The sequence below is a fragment of the Sebastes fasciatus genome, chromosome 5 (genome assembly GCF_043250625.1).
Source record: "Sebastes fasciatus isolate fSebFas1 chromosome 5, fSebFas1.pri, whole genome shotgun sequence".
Classification (NCBI taxonomy): domain Eukaryota; kingdom Metazoa; phylum Chordata; class Actinopteri; order Perciformes; family Sebastidae; genus Sebastes; species Sebastes fasciatus.
Window position 1 is genome coordinate 6618230 of NC_133799.1, and position 18545 is coordinate 6636774.

An 18545-nucleotide genomic window follows, 5' to 3' on the forward strand; every position below is an offset into this window, starting at 1 on the left:
TTGATATCTATGTGACAGAATCAAAGGCTCCCAAGCTGTAACACTTGCTATTTACACTTGTTAAAGCTTTTAGTAAAAAAAAAAATGAGCAAAGAATAATGCTAATAAACAGAATATAGCTGAAATAAACTCATCCAGCAATCCCTGCATGTTTTTATTTTATCTCTGATAAGGCCATTCTGAATCTGGAAAAAAAAGAGGCAGAGATTTACTTGCAGATCAAGAGATGACATGAGAACTTATCAATATTAGTGTATCTTGATGTTTTTCCATATTATTATCTTAACCTTTTCTTTTAGTTTGTTTTCTGCTTTGACAACTTATAACCTACTGAATATCCTGCTCACAAAAGTTCACTGACCTGACATTATTTGACAAAAAGAGATGGTGGAAAGTGTCACTCCCACTGCTGTCCTACTCCCACATCCAAACAGTCAGCCTAATTTACCATTCATGTACTCTGTCTTATTACCACGGTAGATGACAGCACCACTGACTCCAGTTACAGACCTCCAGCCAGAGGAAGCAGCAAAAGTCACAACATTTCTCCTTCCTCTCTGCTTTCACCCAAAAAAGACAACCATCCACTAACCCATCGAGCAGAAACATCCCAACAGCAATCACTCCTATGCACCAGAGCCTCCAGCCAGTATGGAAAAGTCCTCCGATGTCCACCATGGTCTCCCGCAGAGACCCAGAATGACGCCCAGGAAGGAGAGGGAGAGCGGAGCCTCTGCACTTCCCAGAAATCACAGACAAAGGCCATCGAAGGCAAGCCGGGTCCCTGAGGCGTCATCAGTGAGGAAAGAGAGGCTGCAGAAGGAGAAGCCAGAGACACATGAGATGAAGTTGGAGCAGGAGACAGAAGTGAAGGTGAGATCCACTGTGGTGGACATAGACAGCGTGAGAGAGGATGAGGTCAAGGAGGAGAACCTGGGGCTCCTGGAGGCTGCGGAGCAGGAGGACGGTAAGTCAAAGCCCGGTACATTGTATGTGCAGCGAGGGAAATGGTTTTATTTCTATTAAGTTTTTTTTTTAGTTTTTCCCAGTTCCTGACCTGAAATTACAGATAATAAAATAAATAGTAATGTAAATTCAAGAATGTGATGATACAGATAGTCAATTTGCAGCATTTTTCTTGGTATTGACAATCATAACTCAAAAAAATTATACTAAATCTGAGTATCTTGGTGGGATTTCTTCATATTAAGTACTGTGGATCTCTGCAGGTCTGAAGCGCAGGAACCTGGGAGTGTTTGAGTGGCTGCTGATGGTCTTCGTCTTGGCTCTGGTTCTCCTCTTCCTCCCTCTTTCCATCTGGTTCTGTGTCAAAGTACGAACTACACCACAGACCGAACAGAAACCAAACACTGGACAATAATGTACCTTTAATTATTATTGGGGATTTTTAGCATGAAAATGGGCTATTTTAGATAGTGAGCATTTTCACCTCATAGCAATTGTTCAATTTCTAATCCAATGTACTAGAGTTCACAGCCAACACAACAAAAATGTGTCAATGTCCTAATACTTTCTGACTACTGACTACCACTAAAAGCTGGTCAAATTGGACATTCATCCATTACTGTCTTGCATTCATATGGACTGACTGTTGTCTGTCACTTTGATTGACAGGTAGTGAGGGAGCATGAGAGAGCTGTGATCTTCAGACTGGGTCACCTACTGCGTGGAAGACCCAGAGGACCAGGTTGTCACCAATTACTGTTTCTGAGTCTGTGTGTCAGTGTTTGAATTACTGTTGGGTTAAGTTGGCTAGTGAACACAGCTGAATCATGTCAAATTTGGACACCCCACAAGTACTTCAAATGTTTTAGTCATCTATATGTTTTCTGTCATATAAAACATCATAGGAAAATTATTAAAAAAATAATAATAATTGAAGGAACAGTGTGTGATCTATTAGCAGAAATATAATATAATATTCAGAACTAAGTTTTCATTAGTGTATAATCACCTGAAACTAAGAATTGTTGTGTTTTCATTAGTTTAGAATGAGCCCTTCATATCTACATAGGGAGCGGGTCCTCTTCACAGAGTCCGCCATGTTGCTCCGCCATGTTTCTACAGTAGCCCAGAACGGACAGACCAAACACTGGCTCTAGAGAGAGCCTTTCATGTTTTTACGTTACCTGAAGGCCACCATAGTTCTCCGACACGCTTGTGAAACTGCGGTAACGTGAGCAGCAGAGTGCAAAACTGTGGTTCCGCCAGCCGCTTCCGTTGCTCCTAAAGTAGTGTTATTATGGTGAGGATGGCCTCTGAGCGAGGGGAACGGCGTTACCACGTTTTTGCACTTGGTGGCTCATGTTACCGCAGTCTTACAAGAAGGAGGAGTGAGAAGAGGGGTACTTAGTTGTTTGCAATGTGTAACCACACCACTAGATGCCGTCAAATCCTACACACTGTACCTTCAATGTTAGAAATCTGTCCTTAGATCAAACCCTTTTCCCTTCTCTCTCCAGGCCTTCTTTTCTACCTCCCACTCCTGGATGTGTGTCACAAGGTCGACATCCGTCTGACAATGCTGAAGGTTCCTCCTCACACGGTACAGAACAATGAACAAAAACACAACTGACATATTCACATTTAGCTCCATATGTAAAAATGATTGACAGTGAAGTAGCTGTTTACTGCAGTCTTTCATAGTCCATAAAGAGATCAGACTTATTTGTCACTGGCTGGAAAACCTCAGCAACTACTTTCACTAAAGTATCTTCACAGAGGTTTTCATTAAAGTGGATTCCATCTTTGTTACACAGTGTTTCTCAACCTTTTAGGATGGTGAGTAAATTAACTAATTAACCAGACAGTGACAAAGGTTTAACTGCATTAGACTGCTGACTTCTCATACGTGTGTCCCCAGGTTGTGACAAGGGACTTGGTGAGGCCGGAGCTGAGTGCAGTGTGTTATTACCAGATCGAGAACGTGGCATTGTGCAGCGCGACTCTGTCTAGTCTGACCACGGTGCTGCAGACTCTGGTCCAGGCGGCGGTCAGAGACATTCTCGCCCAATACACACTCAGCCACATCCTGCTGCACAGGAGGAGGATGGGACAGCAGATACAAGTAGCTGTTGACTCTATTGCTTGCCGGTGGGGCATCAGGGTGGAGAGAGCAGACATGTAAGACTGAAGATAACAAACAAAGATCATTTATTGTACCTCAGTTAGTGTGTTTCATTCACAAAGCACATTACATCCTGTGGCAGCAATGCATTCTAGTCTACCTTTGGGTGTAGAGTCTGGTAGTGATGCCCCTCTTGCAGGGCCTGGCAGCAAAACCTGATATTAACAGCTGATGATGCTTTAAATGGCTAAACCAGAATCAAGATGATTTTTCAAGAAACATGTCAGGACAAAAGAAAAAGAGGCTGCTTTGTACAATACGATGGCAGTGCTCCTGAAAAACTGCATCACTTTCTGAGTGCAAAGTATTTTTTCTCTGAAAGCTTTGATTTTTTCCCCAGGTAAGCAGCAGAGAGGAATGTAGAGATTTGTAGTGTACTGTGATCTTCCTGCTGACCAGGCTTGTGTTTGATTTTCTGTCAGAGACGAGCTCAGTTTTCCTGTGGAGTTACAGCAGAGTTTGGCTGCTGAGGCCGAAGCCAAGAGACAACACCAGATCAGAGTGAGTAACTATACCAGATTTTTATAATCTAATGTTTTTTGTTTTTTATATCTTAATGTTTGTATTTGAATTTTAAGTGTTTATGGTTCATCGATTTTCAGTTTATTTGTCAAATATGGCATTTAACTAACTCAGAACTTTATTATTATCAGCATTATTTTTAAAACTTTTGGAAAGCCAGTGGCTCAACAAACCATGATTTCCGTTTCCATTTCAAACCATTTTGCTATGTTTTTTCAGCCCAGAGCACAGCCTTGGTTTAGCTCTGCCAGTGAGATCATTTCTGCCTTCTCAGCAGTGTTTGTAAAGCAAACGTGTTTCCAACAGCAGTCCTTCTCTCCTCCAGGTAAAAGCAGCAGAAGGGGAGAGAGACACCTGGGAGGGGTTCAGGGCTTCCCTCCGTCTCCTCCATCCCGCTCTGGTCCTTCCTCTCCCTCCAGATCTCCTCAGCTTGACCCCTGACCTCTCATCCCTACCACCCCCTCCTCCCCCTGCTTTTGAAGGCGAGGGAGGGACGACAGAGGTGGAACCAGATAAAGACTCGCCAATGATGTGACAGATCATTAAGACATGAAAGCTTTTTATTGTGGAAATGTTCAAAATAATTATTATTGAACACCTAACAGAAGCGAGTGTGAGCTAGTGATTCTCAGTTTATGGTAGAGTTTCAGGAGATTTTTTATCATGTTTAAGAAAGTAATAATGAAGCCAAATGATTGCTTATTCAAGTACAAATTAGATATGAGTTAATAATGAATGTTTTCCTCCAGAGAGCTTTGGAATTTAAGTGGTTTACGCTGGTGAACAAGCTGGTGACAATTTCCTTGTCTTGATAATAAAGGTCCAGAGAAGTCAAACTTTTTCAAATGTAATGCCTGCAGAATCTTAATTTTTTGGAAGGAAACAAAAACTGATTTGCCTTTACTTGGAGTCAGACATATCACAAGGTTAAACAAAAAGCACAGCAAGCCATTACGTAAATGATGACATCACTATAGTCATTCTCATAAAACAGGCAAGCAGTCTGAATATTGGACATCCTCCTGATACTTGGATGGTAGCGCTGGTGAATGATGCTTCTTGTTTATTCTTGTTTTTTATTCCTGTGTGCTACAATGTATACTTCTGAGAGAGTACATGTGTTGGTAATGTGCACCAGAAGTCATAACACCGTTGGTGCTTTTCCTTTTCTGGTTTAATGGACTGTGATGGGACATACATATAACGTTGTAACACTTCCTGGTCACACGGCAGATAACCGTTTCTTGGTCTTTTTGGTGCTGCTTGATGGTTTGGTTTTCTTTGGAGGTGCTGGGGTTGTTACTGGTGGAGGTGGTGATGTTACGTTTTTCTCTGCAACACAAACAAAGACGTGAACGAACCTTTAATACTGTGTTACTGTCTCTCTGTCTCAGTTAAAAGTTTATATATTTTGTTGTTTAGTCGGTACCTTCACTACTTTTGGGCTCCAGACTCGGCCAACCCTGCCGTTGTCTCTCCAAGTCCTGGATTTTCTCCAACGCTGCCTGCAGTGCTTCCTCAGCCTTCAGAGCTCGCTGCTCGGCACTCTGGCTCCGCAGCTCTGAATCACTGACACACACATGGAGAGAGATCTAACCTGGTGTCCTCTGCACATCCACAAGTCAATAGAGGTCCACTCTCCATTTCTGAACAACCACAGAAACTTGGCTGATGTGTGCTTGATGGCTACTGAACTCGACAGCAAATCGTATATATTTATTCCCTTGTTGCCCTTCTGATGGGATTTTGCCTAATAAACTCCAAATCTGCAAGGTGTAAACAGTGGTGGAAGAAGTATTCAGATCTTTTACTTGAGTGTAGAAATACTCTGTTACAAATAAAAATCCTGCATTCCAAATTTTACTTGAGTAAATGTATAAAAAGTACCAAAAGTAAAAATACTCATTATGCAGAATGGCCCGTTTCATAAACATACTGTATATATTATATCATTGAATTATAATTATTGATGCATTTGTGTGTTCATCACTTTAATGTTGTAGCTGGTAAAGGTGGAGCTCATTTTAATTAATAAATATATTGCTTGGTGGCTTAAGTTATAATAATATATTATAACCTATTAGTTTACTTATTTTGTATCAATAATCTAAATTTGTAAAGTAACTAGTAACTTAAATTTTGAAATCCATGTAGTGGAGTAAAAAGTACAATATTTGCCTCTGAGATGTAGTGGAGTAGAAAGTAGCATAAAATGGAAATACTCGAGTAAAGTACAAATACCTCAAAATTGTACTTAAGTACAGTACTTGAGTGATTATACTTAGTGACATTCTACCACTGAGTGTAGAAGTGTCTTTCTGACTAATTATGAGAGCAATACAAAAGCATGGCTGTTCAGCTATGGTGGTAAATGTTGCTCATGCTAGCTTCCCAGTTGTTATTTTAAACAATAAATAAACATCATTCCTGTGTGGGACAAATGAGCTAATAGCCAGCGAGTGTTTAAAACAGTATATGGACAAACTGGTCATTAAAAAAACATAGATTTCCCCACTAAAAGGTGACATGATTGATATTATATATTATCACAGTATTACAAAAACAGGAATGAGTTCCACTCAGCGATAAGAAAGTGAACTTACTGCAGATCCTGCTGCAGTAATCCTACTGTGGTAAGATCACTAAACGCTTTCTGGGCTTCATCTGTCGCTGGAGACACAACCAGTTCCTCAGTCTGACAGACAGTGACAGACAGACGGATGGATAGTCAGGGAGACATACAGGCAGTTTGTTCAGCTCTATAAACAGTGAAAGGTATGCCACTAACCCCATTCAGGTGGACACTGCTCTCTCCCAGCTTTCTTTGAGTAATGTTTCCATCATAGTTGATCAGCTTCACCACTGGGCTCTCACAGACTGTTAGCTCCCCCTGCAGGACGACGACAACAACAACAACACTGTTTTTAGCAAGTTAGTCTGGTTCATACTGTACAATGAACATACATGTATAACAAGCTGTGTTCCTTTGATAAGACACATTTGTAAAATCCCCCGTTTTCCTCAGGAGTTTATTTAATTCTTAATACTGTTCTGTCTTCAACACAAATACTCCAAAGATTCCCTGACCTGAGAGAAGAGAGAAATACATGTTTTTCATAGTCTGTTCCAGACTAGCATTGGATTTGTCTTTTTTCAGACCAGATTTTTTAAAATGTTTTTTTCACTAATGTGCAGACTACAATCTAAGTACACTTCAATAGAACTATATTGACAAACCTCTTGTTGTGTGTCGTGTCCTTCAGCAGTGTACTGTGGAGAAACAAGAGCACCATCACTGCCCTCATCACTACCATCAGGAATAACATTCATTTGATAACAGTTGTTGAATACCTTATTGCATATTATCATTTTAACAAATCATAATGCATGTGCTGGTCAGCGATATAAAATTCTAAGTTAATATCATTAATCAACGTACTTAATAGTTATTTACACCGTTAGTCATTGCCTTTCAGTTAGACTTCACAAAACAAAATATATTTTAGCAAACATAAAAACTTAAAGACATTGTTAAAGGGTTCATAAATTTATTGTAAGAGTCACTAAAAGCACAAATGTCCCACACAAACTTGATGGCTCTGAGCCTCAGTGTCTTGCTAGGTGAAACTTTCAGAGGTCAGATATTTGCTGAAACAGGAGCTTCAACCTTGATCCTCTGGTTAAATAACAGACTGTCTACCTACTAAGGGTGTAAATCACTAGTTGTATCACGATATGTTATTATATTGATTATTTGGACAACGATATGATATTTGCTAATATCACAAAGTCTGCCACGATGTGATTTCGATTCGATTCAATTCAATAGTAGTAGTCTACTCTGAATAGTTACAAGGAGTCATTGACCTTTTCGTTCATACTCCACAGCTGTTAATATGACTCACCTCTCTCGGCTCTGCATCAGTCTCATCTTTGACCTCAATGTCTGCTACAGGCTCCGCTGAAACCTCTTGATTCACCTATAAACACACACCAAAATCTCAAAAACACTGAATTTTGATTCAGACAAAACTACACGATGCCTTGGTGTCACTTTCACAAGTTTCAGATGTGAAACTTTGTGTTGAGCTGATCACAATTTAATTGGGTGACTGATGCCAGGGTCAGACCTTGACTACAGTAAAATCTGATACTTGATCAATGGCAATCTCTCCTCTGATGTTTCAACCTTTATTTATTCAGGGGGAGGTTCACTGAGCGCAATGCTCTCTTTTTCAGGAACGCCCTGATCACAATCACACAGTTACACATTCACACCTGGAAGTTGCCCAGTACAACCACAGTCTAAAAGAATCTGCTGTAGTTCAGTGAAAAAACAATTAATTACACCTCTTGACAGTACGTAACACCATGTTATAGATATGGAATATACATACAGTATATATGTCTAATAGATTTTGATAATTGAATGCATCATTTTGCATGTGATAGCTCAAATAATGAAAGAAAGTTTAGAAGTTGTGAAGAGGATGAAAATTTCACTGAGAATCAACTCATCAGTTTTAATCAGCAAGACATGTGCAAGTGGTTATTGTGCAAATTGTAGACAATTGTGCTGACTCTTTCGCACATGTGCCAAAACACGTGCAATTTGCTCGAATGAATGAGAAATTCTCATCTGTTGTGAACAACAAACTAATGGTTTAGAGATTTGAGCTTATTGTTTTGAAAAAAATAATTCTCATTTGAGAATTGAGCCAAAGCGAATAAGAAAAACTGTAATAAAGACATAACTAACTTGAAATATGATAATCAACCATGGCCACGCTCATCTTTGGCAAACATGTTTTATAGTCACAATTCAATCATTAATTAATTAGGGTTGTATTTAAATTGACTGCTCACCAGAGACTCCATGCTTTCTGCTGGAGAGACCGGCTCATCACTGCTGGAGGCGGCCTCAGCCTGTCGGACCGGCAGATCCACAGGACCACCTGTCAATCCTGAGAGCAGGATTATACAGGACTCCACCCAATCAGTGCACTCCCTCTGAGGACGGACACACCAACACACACACAGTACACATGTAGGTCTGCTTAGTTTACCTCACACTAATCTGTAACTGCAGTATGGCTCCCTCTGCTGGACTTTTGTAATGTTTGAACACACAAGAGTAGAACAGAGCTGTTGTTCAGTCTTAATGGAATGTAGGTTTGATGCGTCTCTTGATGTTTCTAGTGTACCTAAAGCCATGATTACTGGTGAAATGTACAACATGCAGCTCTGATGTTACTATCAATTCTTTGCTATATTGTGCACCAGAACTTTGTTTACCTGCAGCTTTCTGCACTCATTCATCTCATTTTCACTCTCAACTTCATATACGTTGTCCTGAATCTGCTCCTCCAGAATCAGTTTGCAAGAGCTGCGGTCAAAAACAGACATTTCCTGATGAGTAAAATCCTCAAGTAACTTTATCCATCATTTAATTTCTGTATGTTGTGTAAAGAGGTTATCAATGCCCTCTGTAATAAAATTCAGTTCAGTACTTGTGTAAGACAACAGAGTTTAAATTGTGAATTGTAAAAACAGGTAAAAACTTCTGGTACCTGCTGATGTACATGGAAAAAAAGTCCAGTTTCTCAGCCAGCATCTTGGCATCCTCATTCAGCGTCTGCAGTGAGATGTTTGCAGTGTAGTGGTGTTCCTGTTCTTTGTGGTTTTTGTCCTCGCTATGGTCAGGTACCATGAGGAGCAACAGATCCAACATCCAGCGGGTCTGAGCCATGTGAATAGCAGTGATCTGGTAGGACAGGAAACACTAAAACTCAAGATGTAACATTACAGCAAACAAAGACATTAATAAGATATATAACAATGTAGTAAATCTTATATTTTTTTTCACCCCAGACGAGTTGAGCTGAGACACAACATGTTAGGAGTGGTTTTGGTCATTCAGATGTATTGTCTGTGTAATATCTGAGCATTACATTCATGGAGTTGATATGTTTGTTCCAAAACACTTGAGGGAAATGTAAGTGACATTGTTGTACTCACCTTCTCACTGAGTCTCTGGTTCTCACCATCAGTGAAGCTGGACAGGCTGGTAATGAACTCCTGCACTTTGTCTGACACCTTTTTTGTCTCTGTACTGTTTGAACAAACAACAGAAAAGGAAATATTTATATTTCAGGATACATGTAGTCTTAATTTTTCCTCTAAGTTTGAAGTTTTTCTGTCAGCTCATTAAAACTTCCACTCCCATTTTATCACCAGCAAGGAATACAATGTGTTTAGAAAAGCTTAAAAAGCTTATATATTTGTTGCTGTGTTGATTAAAGACTTTTCTAATGACAAGTGTTTGATTCACAAACACATCCAGAATACCAAATTTCTTGTACTGCAGAACATTCAAAAGTTTCATCAAAGGCATTTGCCTTTTCATTAAATACATTGTTTTAACCAAACTTACTATATGTCAGGCTTGTTTTTGTCCTTTTCGTTCTCTGTCTGCATGTTGGAGACATTCTGAAGAGCCTTTTCAGCCAAATCCTGCCAATTGCTCAGTTCCTTCTCCAGCTTCAGCCAGTCAGAGACAGACATCAGTTTTGGCCGGCGAATCGCTGCACCGAGCCTTGAAACCCAGGGCTCCATCAACCCGAATAGCGAAATGATCTGTCCGTGGATCCCTGAAACAGTATTGCTGGAATCTGTTTCAACAGTTACAGTAAGTCTATATCTTAAGGATTATATCCCACAATGAGACCCATGAAAACATTAAGAAAAAACAAGATATATGAATATATATAAATATTCTGTGATAGCTTGTGTATACTTTACTTACCCATCTGTAGGCCTCAAAATAATAGTTTCTAACTCATTTAAAATGATTCAAAATTGTGTCTCTATCAGCCCTCACCATTCTCTCCACTGACTTGGGTGTCCAGCTGTTTGAGGAGCTCAGATAGGACCTGGTCAAGCTCTCTTTGGGCCTGTTGGCCTCCATAGGGTTCCCCGTCAGGAAAAGGGTGTCTTCTAAGCAGCTCAAAGCTCATATTCAGCCATCTGTCCTGGACACGGCCGATCTCGCCCAGCGTTTGCTGGCAACAAAGCAGCGTCTCACCTTGGTAGCAGTCACACTGGAGGGCCAACGTCTGTAGAGAAACACAACACAGAGGAGGACTTAAGGATAACAAAGGAATCTTAGCTGTTGACTAGACATGTTGAAAGACCCAAATTTCACTACAGTGGAAACCGCTTACAGTGATCATGGTTACAGTGATCAACCGCTTATATGGATCAAAAAGAATCACTCCTATACAAATGCTGATTAAATAATTATCTTATAGTAATCAAGTTGTCCGCTTCTTGTATTCATTTTGGGTGTTTTCTTACATGGCAACATATGGAAAAACATTGATAGATTTTATTTTTATATCAGGCAATGATAGCCTTTAGTTTATTTTCAGGCCTGTTAAAAATTTAGAAAGGCACGGAAACCATCACCAAGCTGTGGCTTAGTAACCTATTTGCATTACTGATGTTACTGTATTTGTTAAAAGCACAATACTGTTTTAAGCTTTAGCCTGATTACAATTGTAACTACAGTAAGCTATATTATACTGTATATACAGTACTGTATTATAGAGTATTTGAATCATACACAGTACAGTAATTTAACGTATACAGTAATTTGAAAAGCGTTTGAAACAGTCAATACAATTCAGTAGATAGTAAAGCTGTCGGTTTCATTACTTTATATCCATATCATAAATATATGTCAATTAGATGGGAAATAAAGAAAAAGAAAAAAAGGTTCTAATAATCATCCACTTATAGTAATCAATTTGACTAGGACAAATATGATCACTATAAGAGGTTTCCACTGTAAATATTTGGAATAAAATCTATTCCAAATAGATACAATCTGGCAAAATGGCCACTACCTCACGAGACTGAAACAAAATAACATGCTTTAAAAACGGATTTGTCCTGGTTTATTTGAACATCAAGCCACGTGTTCAACACATCAGATGGATTACATCAATAACAGTGATGAGAAAAACACAGACAGAAGAAGTAAATGTACTGTCTTACATTTGACCACTGCTTCACATCAGCGTTAATCTTTTCCACGGAAGCCTTCTCATATTTTGGGTGTGAACACCTTGAAAGAGAGTAAGAGCATCTTTGGCAGAATACCGACACAGATCAATCTCTTCTTCCATAAATTGCTCTCAATTACTTTGCTGATCATCGACTCTATACTGGGCGTAACGTAGGTTATTACAGCTTTCCATAAAAGTATATTTTCTTTAACTGAATACACTTTATAATAGTGGATAAACATGAAAGCTTACATAATCTCCTTGGGTATCTTAGCGTGCCCTTACTTGTTCTGTGTGGTGCAGAAGGTGAGCCACTCGGCGATGCCTTGCTGGATGCCAGTGATCTGTTCACACTGAGCATGCTCAGTCTCCTTCAGCTGGGACATGATAGCAGTCAGCTGCTCTTTCCAGTAGTCAGCAAGCTCCCTGATGATATTCAGGGCCTCTGTGTCCTACAGCAGGATGGTCACTTTCATAGTCAGAGTGTAATTGAACCACCAGGGATATTTCCAAAGAAGAGTCATCTGGGGCGTTTGGTGTTTTTGCCATGAGCAACACAGAAAGTGTTAAGCAAACAGGAACTGCGTTGTTACCTTCAAAGCGATGTAGAGGCTGCAGTGCTCGGCTGTCTTGAACCAGCTCTGCTCAATGATATGCAGCCGACTGACCAGCTGCAGCTTCTTTACTCTGATCACCTGACAATCACAGAAAAAAATGATCCTTACAACCCAAAAATCATAGTGAGCAACAAAGTGAGCCACAGTTATCTATATAATAAAACAATATATTTCTAATTCCTTCTGATTCCACAAGCAAAATCAGTTAATCTATTATTTATTCAGAATAACAGCCCACATGAAACTAACACACGAGGTGAGTCCAATTGAAAGAAAAAAAATGACATCACACACCTTGAGGGCGAGGCGGAAGGTGAGCTGGCTCCAACAGTCTTTCTCCTCGGTCATCTGGAGCAGCTGAGCCTCAAGGCGAGCCCTCTGCATCTCATACAGCTCGTGGTAACCCTGGATCACACTGAGAAGAGCACATGCACTGTTTAAGAGGGAACACCTGGTGTTGTACTTTTACACTGCGTACTTGCTGAACTTAGGCTCCATCTCAGAAGTAAATATTTAGAAAATACTGTTTTTCTCCCCCTCGTAACACTTATTTGAGTCTCTAAAATGCTATTTTTTGGAAGCAATAATTAAAGATACAATAACGACTACTGTGTACATTACTACAAGGATGCATTGGTAGCAGTACCTGTTTCTACAGTATTACTCTTTACAGTAGTTTTTTGTCATTATTTTGATCAAGGCGCAAGTACATTTCCCTTGAAATAAATCATATCTCATATCGCCCAGGTGAATAAGCTTCATAATGTTCTTCATGCTGGAGAATTTTAGAATGCAACAACTTGATGAAAATGTGTCTTGGACTGACTGAACAGTGGTTCAATTCAGTCCTATGAGGTACCGACTCTGAGCTGGTGATAGTCTGCTCGAGCTCCTCAGCCAGCTGCCGGTGAGCGCGCTCCGCCTGCCGGGACACAAAGGCATCATGGTCTTTGATTCTGGACAGCTCCCTGTGAAGAGGATGCACACCCATACAAACACATACAGAGAAATAAGCAAACACATTTCTCATATTCACACATTGTAATGAGTGCTATTATTACATTTTTTGCGTTTAAATAGAATCCCTATATGAAAACGTTCCAGTAATTCCATTCATCATAACCCAGCAGCCTGACACCTGACCTACGTACATGTTGAGCTGCTGGATGCACGCCTTGATGCGGTGGATCTCCTCAGTGAGCCGGCGGTCCAGAACGCGCTGCGCCACTGCCTCAGTGTGCAGAGCCTTCAGACGAATGGGGAGTCGCTCGAGCAGGGACTGGTAGCGCTGTCTGGACACACAAACACAAGAGCTGCTGTGAAAAAGGCTTCCTGGGGTCATTACTGGATACGATTTTCTGAACATTTTCTGTTAAAAAAACTGTCAACATATGTTTCAGAATCAACGTGAGGTAACTTATTTACATCCATATTTCCATGTTTTTAACTGGTTTCAAGGCACGTAAGGCTAATGAAACTCCCTAAACAAGTGGTGAGGTTCTACCATGTCGGTGCTGTCCTAATGTATTGGCTGCTAACCTGAGTTTGGCGAGCAGCTGTCCTCTCTCAGCACAGCCCACGCTGACCTGCCGGATCACTTCATGGAAAACTATGTTGTAGATGTTCTGCTCAACCTGCACCAGCTCCAGCAGACCCTCCATCTGTAACACAGTTCATTGCACTGATTCTAATATGTATAGATGGCTATGCTTGTAGAAGAATCTCTGAACATATTTGTTTTTCCATATACACATTTTACTAAATAGTATGTTGTGGTTATGACAGGAATGCTACCAGTCGAAAGTAACACATTCACAGTACACTCGGCACATTGTGTTTTTGATGAGGCAGGAAGTAATTCACATATATCCAAATTTGGATAAAAGCAGCCCAAAAGCCTGATGTTGCACCAGTTTGTATTTTTCACTGTACATGTAGCACAGCAGTGTCAACAATAGAGGCACAGAGCAGCCTGTGCACTTTCTGCTCCTCTGTCTGCCTACCTCAGAGATATCTGTCAGCTCCTCAGTCTCTTGATCCACTCCGGCCTTCTCCAGCATGTCATCCATGATGTTCATCAGCTGGATCACTTCCAGTCTGCCACTGGGGTTCCTGGAAACACAGAACATACACACATCCCTTATCTCGCCAGCACTTTGCCTACCTAACGGCACACAGTACTATTACTTCCTACTATTAAGCTGTATCATTACTAATTCAGAACTCACAGCGAAGGGAAGACCCGTAGCTTCTGCGCTTCATCCTGCAGCTGCACTGTGAAGGCACTGAGGAAGAGAAGCAACACGAGAGTTCGCGGAAAAATGTAATTCTAATGATACTATGAGGGTGCAGTTAACATTAATGAAGTTGATAAACTTAATGAAGCAGACTCACTCCTCAAAGATCTCAAGGCTCCGCAGCCCTTTGTTTTTCACTATGTGATAGTCTTCCGGGATCAGACTTTCTGAGACACTCAAGATCTGAAAAACAGAGCGGCCGTGGTTATCACCTCACTCACACTGTATACTTGCGTACATGTATAGATGAATGGCAATAAATGGGAATTTGAAGTCAGTACAATTACAGTAAATAACAGTATTTATAACTGTAAAACCTTCTGTTACTGAACATGACAAATCTATATGAATTTCACTCTAAACTTTTAAACATCTTTGAAGTTACTGTAAAACTGATCTAAAAGTATGGACACATTGTAATGTGAATCCGAATGGTATCCCTTTATGTTTTTCTTGTCAAATCTGGTTGGTTTTGTTATAGCGCTACACGATTATGTCCAAAATGATAATCACGCTTATTTTGATCAATATTGAGATCACAATTATTTATAGATTTTAGGAACATTCACATTTTAAAAAACAGAGCGCTGTTTTCACTTTCATGTTGTGCTACATTCCAACCGTCAAAAATTCTAAATGTTATCCTTTTACTTTGTTATCGTCATCCATAGTGGTTATTTGCATAAAAACACACAATTCAGATGATTAGGAAATAAATTATTGTGTTTTTATTCAAATATTTTGGCTGCTGATTGACGGTGCATCTCTAGCTCTTTGTTTAGGAAGCGCTTTATGCAGAGTTTTCTATGAGCGAAGCATGCATTTAAAACGTCAATATCGCAGTTGATTATGTTCTTTTGATTGTTGGAAGCCAGAATTGTGATCTCAATTAATATTCAATTAATTGTGCAGCCCTATTTTGTTATGCTGTAAAGTACTGCTTTTGATTTTGTGCTACACCATATAAAGGTAAGTTATGATAAATTGAAAATGGAAATTAAGGCACATTCTCAGGCGCTCCTTCTTTTTGCCATAAATGGTTACAAGGCCAGAAAGTCAAAACAGGTCAGCTGAGGCAGCTCACCTGCGTGTCTTCAATGACACTCCTGTCACTCAGTGGTGGGAGGGGTGTTATCTTCCTCTGGGTTACCATAGCATCACACAGGAACGAAATATCCCTGTATGGACACCATGCAAACAGAAAAGAAAAAACAAGCACATCTAGTCTCTTACATCATCAGCAAATTGCAGAAAGACAAATTGAGACTTCTAAAGTTGCCCTGATTCTAGAGCAATAATTGAATTATGTGATTAAAGATAACTAACTAAGGACAGAACCTAAAATGTGTTTGGTTTTGCTAGGTCCAGTTATGAAAATGCAAAAATCAAAACCAAGCTGGGTTTGTATTAACCCTGTCCTGTATTATTGTCAAGAGTAAACATGCATAACTGTGTTGCTGTATTTACTGATACAGTATATGCAAGTAACGTTTTACTAGATAACAAAACCCCACTGATTGACATGCAGTTCAAATGAGAACTTTTGGATAAACTTCATAGTTGCAACAACATTGCTTATGTTGTTGCATATGTGTCGTTGGTGTAGCTGACCTGCCGGCTCCAGTCAGGGACGTTGGCTGCTCCAGAAAGAACTTATATTTCTTGCGTCCGAGCGGGTGATGCCAGACTGAATCCGGCCGTCTGATTCCACAGCCCTGTATAGAAAGTCATCTTAGGAACACTGGTGTGAACTCTGTGACAGAAATAACCCTCTTTGATAGATAGCAATGGGGGTTGAATGTACCTTGCAGTGCTGATGGTGTGCAGCGTGCTCGAGTGCGCTCTTGCTGCAGACGGTGGAGGTGAGGCTGACCAGCAGCTCATCCGGGATGGCGTGGTTGTTAACAGGAGGAAGTTGTGTATTTCTGCTCTCTGCTGGGACAACAAAATTTAGTTCCACCGCAGAGAAAAATGAAATCAAACTCAAACAAACCAGTAGGTGTATAACTCACTCAGTGTCTGACCTTGGTATGAGGGGATGGTATGCATGTACATGTATGCGTCTTACAGTTTGATGTTTTCATATATACTAACATGTCCATATTTTTCTTGCATCATGCACAAGGAATAAGGATATAAAGTACACTTCAGGTAGGGCTGCACAATTAATCGTATATCAATCGCGAACACGATTTGGGCTTCCCACAATTAAATGAACATGATCGCCTGTGATATTGAAGTTTCAAATGTGTGCTCCACTCATAGAAAACTCATTTGTACATCAGCAGGAATGTAGAACAGCATGGAAGTGAAAGCAGGGCTCTGTTTATTTAAATGTGAAAGTGCTATAATAATATGTTGTCGCTAAAATCAATGAATAATCGTGATAAATAATCATGATCTCAATATTGATCTAAATAATCGTGGTTATCATTTTGGCCATAATTGTGCAGCCCTACAGTAACTTCAGACTTCCCATATTTGTTTGATTTATCAAAACTTGCATTGTACATCAGATGGAATATTTTAGTTCCAGTTGGATAGGAGAGTAGGCAAGATGATGTGCAGTGTATTTCAAACAAAGGGTGATTTATTGTTTATTAGTTTATGTAAAGAATATATATTTTCCAAACTCTTTAAAATTACACAAAAACAAGTATCCACACATCTTCCTATGATCCACCTGTATTATTTAAAACTATTGCTCTGATAAATGTGATGACGATATACAGTACACTAGACAAAGGGGGACAAAGGAGGACAGTCTGCAGGACAGATAATAATGCACACAGTGATAATAATAATAATAATAATGCATACAGTGATAATAATAATATTAATAATAATAATAATAATAATAATGCATACAGTGATAATAATAATAATGCATACAGTGCACTTTCATAGACTAAGCTACTGGAGTTAACCTGCACTATACTCATTTTTAACAGCCTCTTCTGCACTATATTCACTTTTTTAATAGTCATGTATCACAGCTGTTACCCTGCACTATATTCACTTTTAACAGTTTTCTTCATCTCCTTGTATTTTTATATCTGTTGTATTTTTTTGTACTTTGCACTACTCACTTTTTTACTGCCTTTTTACTAACATGTTTTGCACTTTGGAACTGTGATGCTATCTATCTATCTATAATTGTGTTATTTTGAGGTGGGGACTTGTATTTATCTTTGAGAAACAGATAACTAGCTGTGTGAATGTAACCAGTCATGTAATAAAAAGTTTGTGGCTGTATGTCTAACTTACTGTGTGATGAGTTTCTCTAACATGAGATAATGTTGTGTTTGTTTATCATCCACCTGCTAACAGGTAGCTCCCCCATTGACTGTACTGTGTGTTAGGTTAACATCACCTGTGGTGTCCAGTTCTCCCTCCGGCCTCGATGAACTGGGCGCAGACATCCTGGACTCACGGTGGAGAAGTTACAACAAGGTCTTGGCAACACAATTCCCAAACTTTGACAAAGTCATGCGGACGAGAAGCTGGTTTTATTTGACCCCCAAAAACATTCCTCTCCGCTCCCCCTGAGGTTACACTTCCTGCTGGCGTTGCTATGGAAACGACCAGCAAACAAGTTTGTTCAATTGTATAACATATAACATAGGAAATAGAATAAAATGAAATATACAATATAGATTTATTTTGTTTTGTTAATTAATGAATACAATTTGATTTATTAATTAATTAATGAAATTTAATGAAATTATTTTTTTGTGTCTATCTTCTGCTCTCATTTTGTGTAAATGTAGCAAAAACATATTATAAAATACAAATAAATAAATAAATATAATTCAATACATATAATATAATAAAATAAAAACATTTATATTTTTTTGTCGTTATATTATTATTATTATTATTATTATTATTA

At 39.4% G+C, this 18545-nt stretch overlaps 2 protein-coding genes across 3 annotated transcripts; one reads left to right on the top strand and one right to left on the bottom strand.

The window, feature by feature from the left end:
• The first annotated feature begins 513 nt into the window (after window positions 1–513).
• Window positions 514–4269, top strand: nphs2 (NPHS2 stomatin family member, podocin). 2 transcript variants are annotated; one of them, XM_074634763.1, is made up of 7 exons: window positions 514–967; window positions 1230–1333; window positions 1636–1708; window positions 2484–2566; window positions 2885–3144; window positions 3571–3653; window positions 4006–4269. In XM_074634763.1, exons 1-7 carry the CDS (start codon window positions 652–654, stop codon window positions 4203–4205), a joined length of 1119 nt encoding a protein of 372 aa, XP_074490864.1. In that variant the 5' UTR covers window positions 514–651; the 3' UTR covers window positions 4206–4269. The 2 variants fall into 2 exon arrangements, with proteins under 2 accessions (XP_074490864.1, XP_074490863.1); XM_074634762.1 differs by having other exon boundaries at window positions 3571–3649; window positions 3996–4269.
• On the bottom strand, window positions 4214–18220 carry axdnd1 (axonemal dynein light chain domain containing 1). Its single transcript, XM_074634761.1, has 26 exons — window positions 18027–18220; window positions 16458–16585; window positions 16265–16368; window positions 15738–15831; window positions 14751–14836; window positions 14585–14641; window positions 14360–14468; window positions 13896–14017; window positions 13508–13648; window positions 13220–13324; window positions 12651–12771; window positions 12333–12434; window positions 12025–12191; window positions 11729–11798; window positions 10551–10785; window positions 10104–10320; window positions 9689–9782; window positions 9241–9434; window positions 8966–9056; window positions 8537–8680; window positions 7576–7650; window positions 6908–6940; window positions 6459–6560; window positions 6274–6365; window positions 5100–5239; window positions 4214–5002 (listed from the first exon to the last, which is right to left on the bottom strand). The coding sequence occupies exons 1-26, from the start codon at window positions 18073–18075 to the stop codon at window positions 4893–4895; spliced, it is 2982 nt and encodes a 993-aa protein (XP_074490862.1). The 5' UTR covers window positions 18076–18220; the 3' UTR covers window positions 4214–4892.
• Between the last annotated feature and the right edge of the window lie 325 nt (window positions 18221–18545).

Coding starts and splice junctions, on each gene's coding strand:
- nphs2 (XM_074634762.1), top strand. CDS start 652: ATGGAAAAGTCCTCCGATGTCCACCATGGTCTCCCGCAGAGACCCAGA. Junction 968..1,229: donor GGCTGCGGAGCAGGAGGACG/GTAAGTCAAAGC, acceptor GGATCTCTGCAG/GTCTGAAGCGCAGGAACCTG. Junction 1,334..1,635: donor CCATCTGGTTCTGTGTCAAA/GTACGAACTACA, acceptor TTTGATTGACAG/GTAGTGAGGGAGCATGAGAG.
- axdnd1 (XM_074634761.1), bottom strand. CDS start 18,075: ATGTCTGCGCCCAGTTCATCGAGGCCGGAGGGAGAACTGGACACCACA. Junction 14,837..15,737: donor GTGTCATTGAAGACACGCAG/GTGAGCTGCCTC, acceptor TCTGTTTTTCAG/ATCTTGAGTGTCTCAGAAAG. Junction 12,192..12,332: donor GCCTCTACATCGCTTTGAAG/GTAACAACGCAG, acceptor ATCCTGCTGTAG/GACACAGAGGCCCTGAATAT.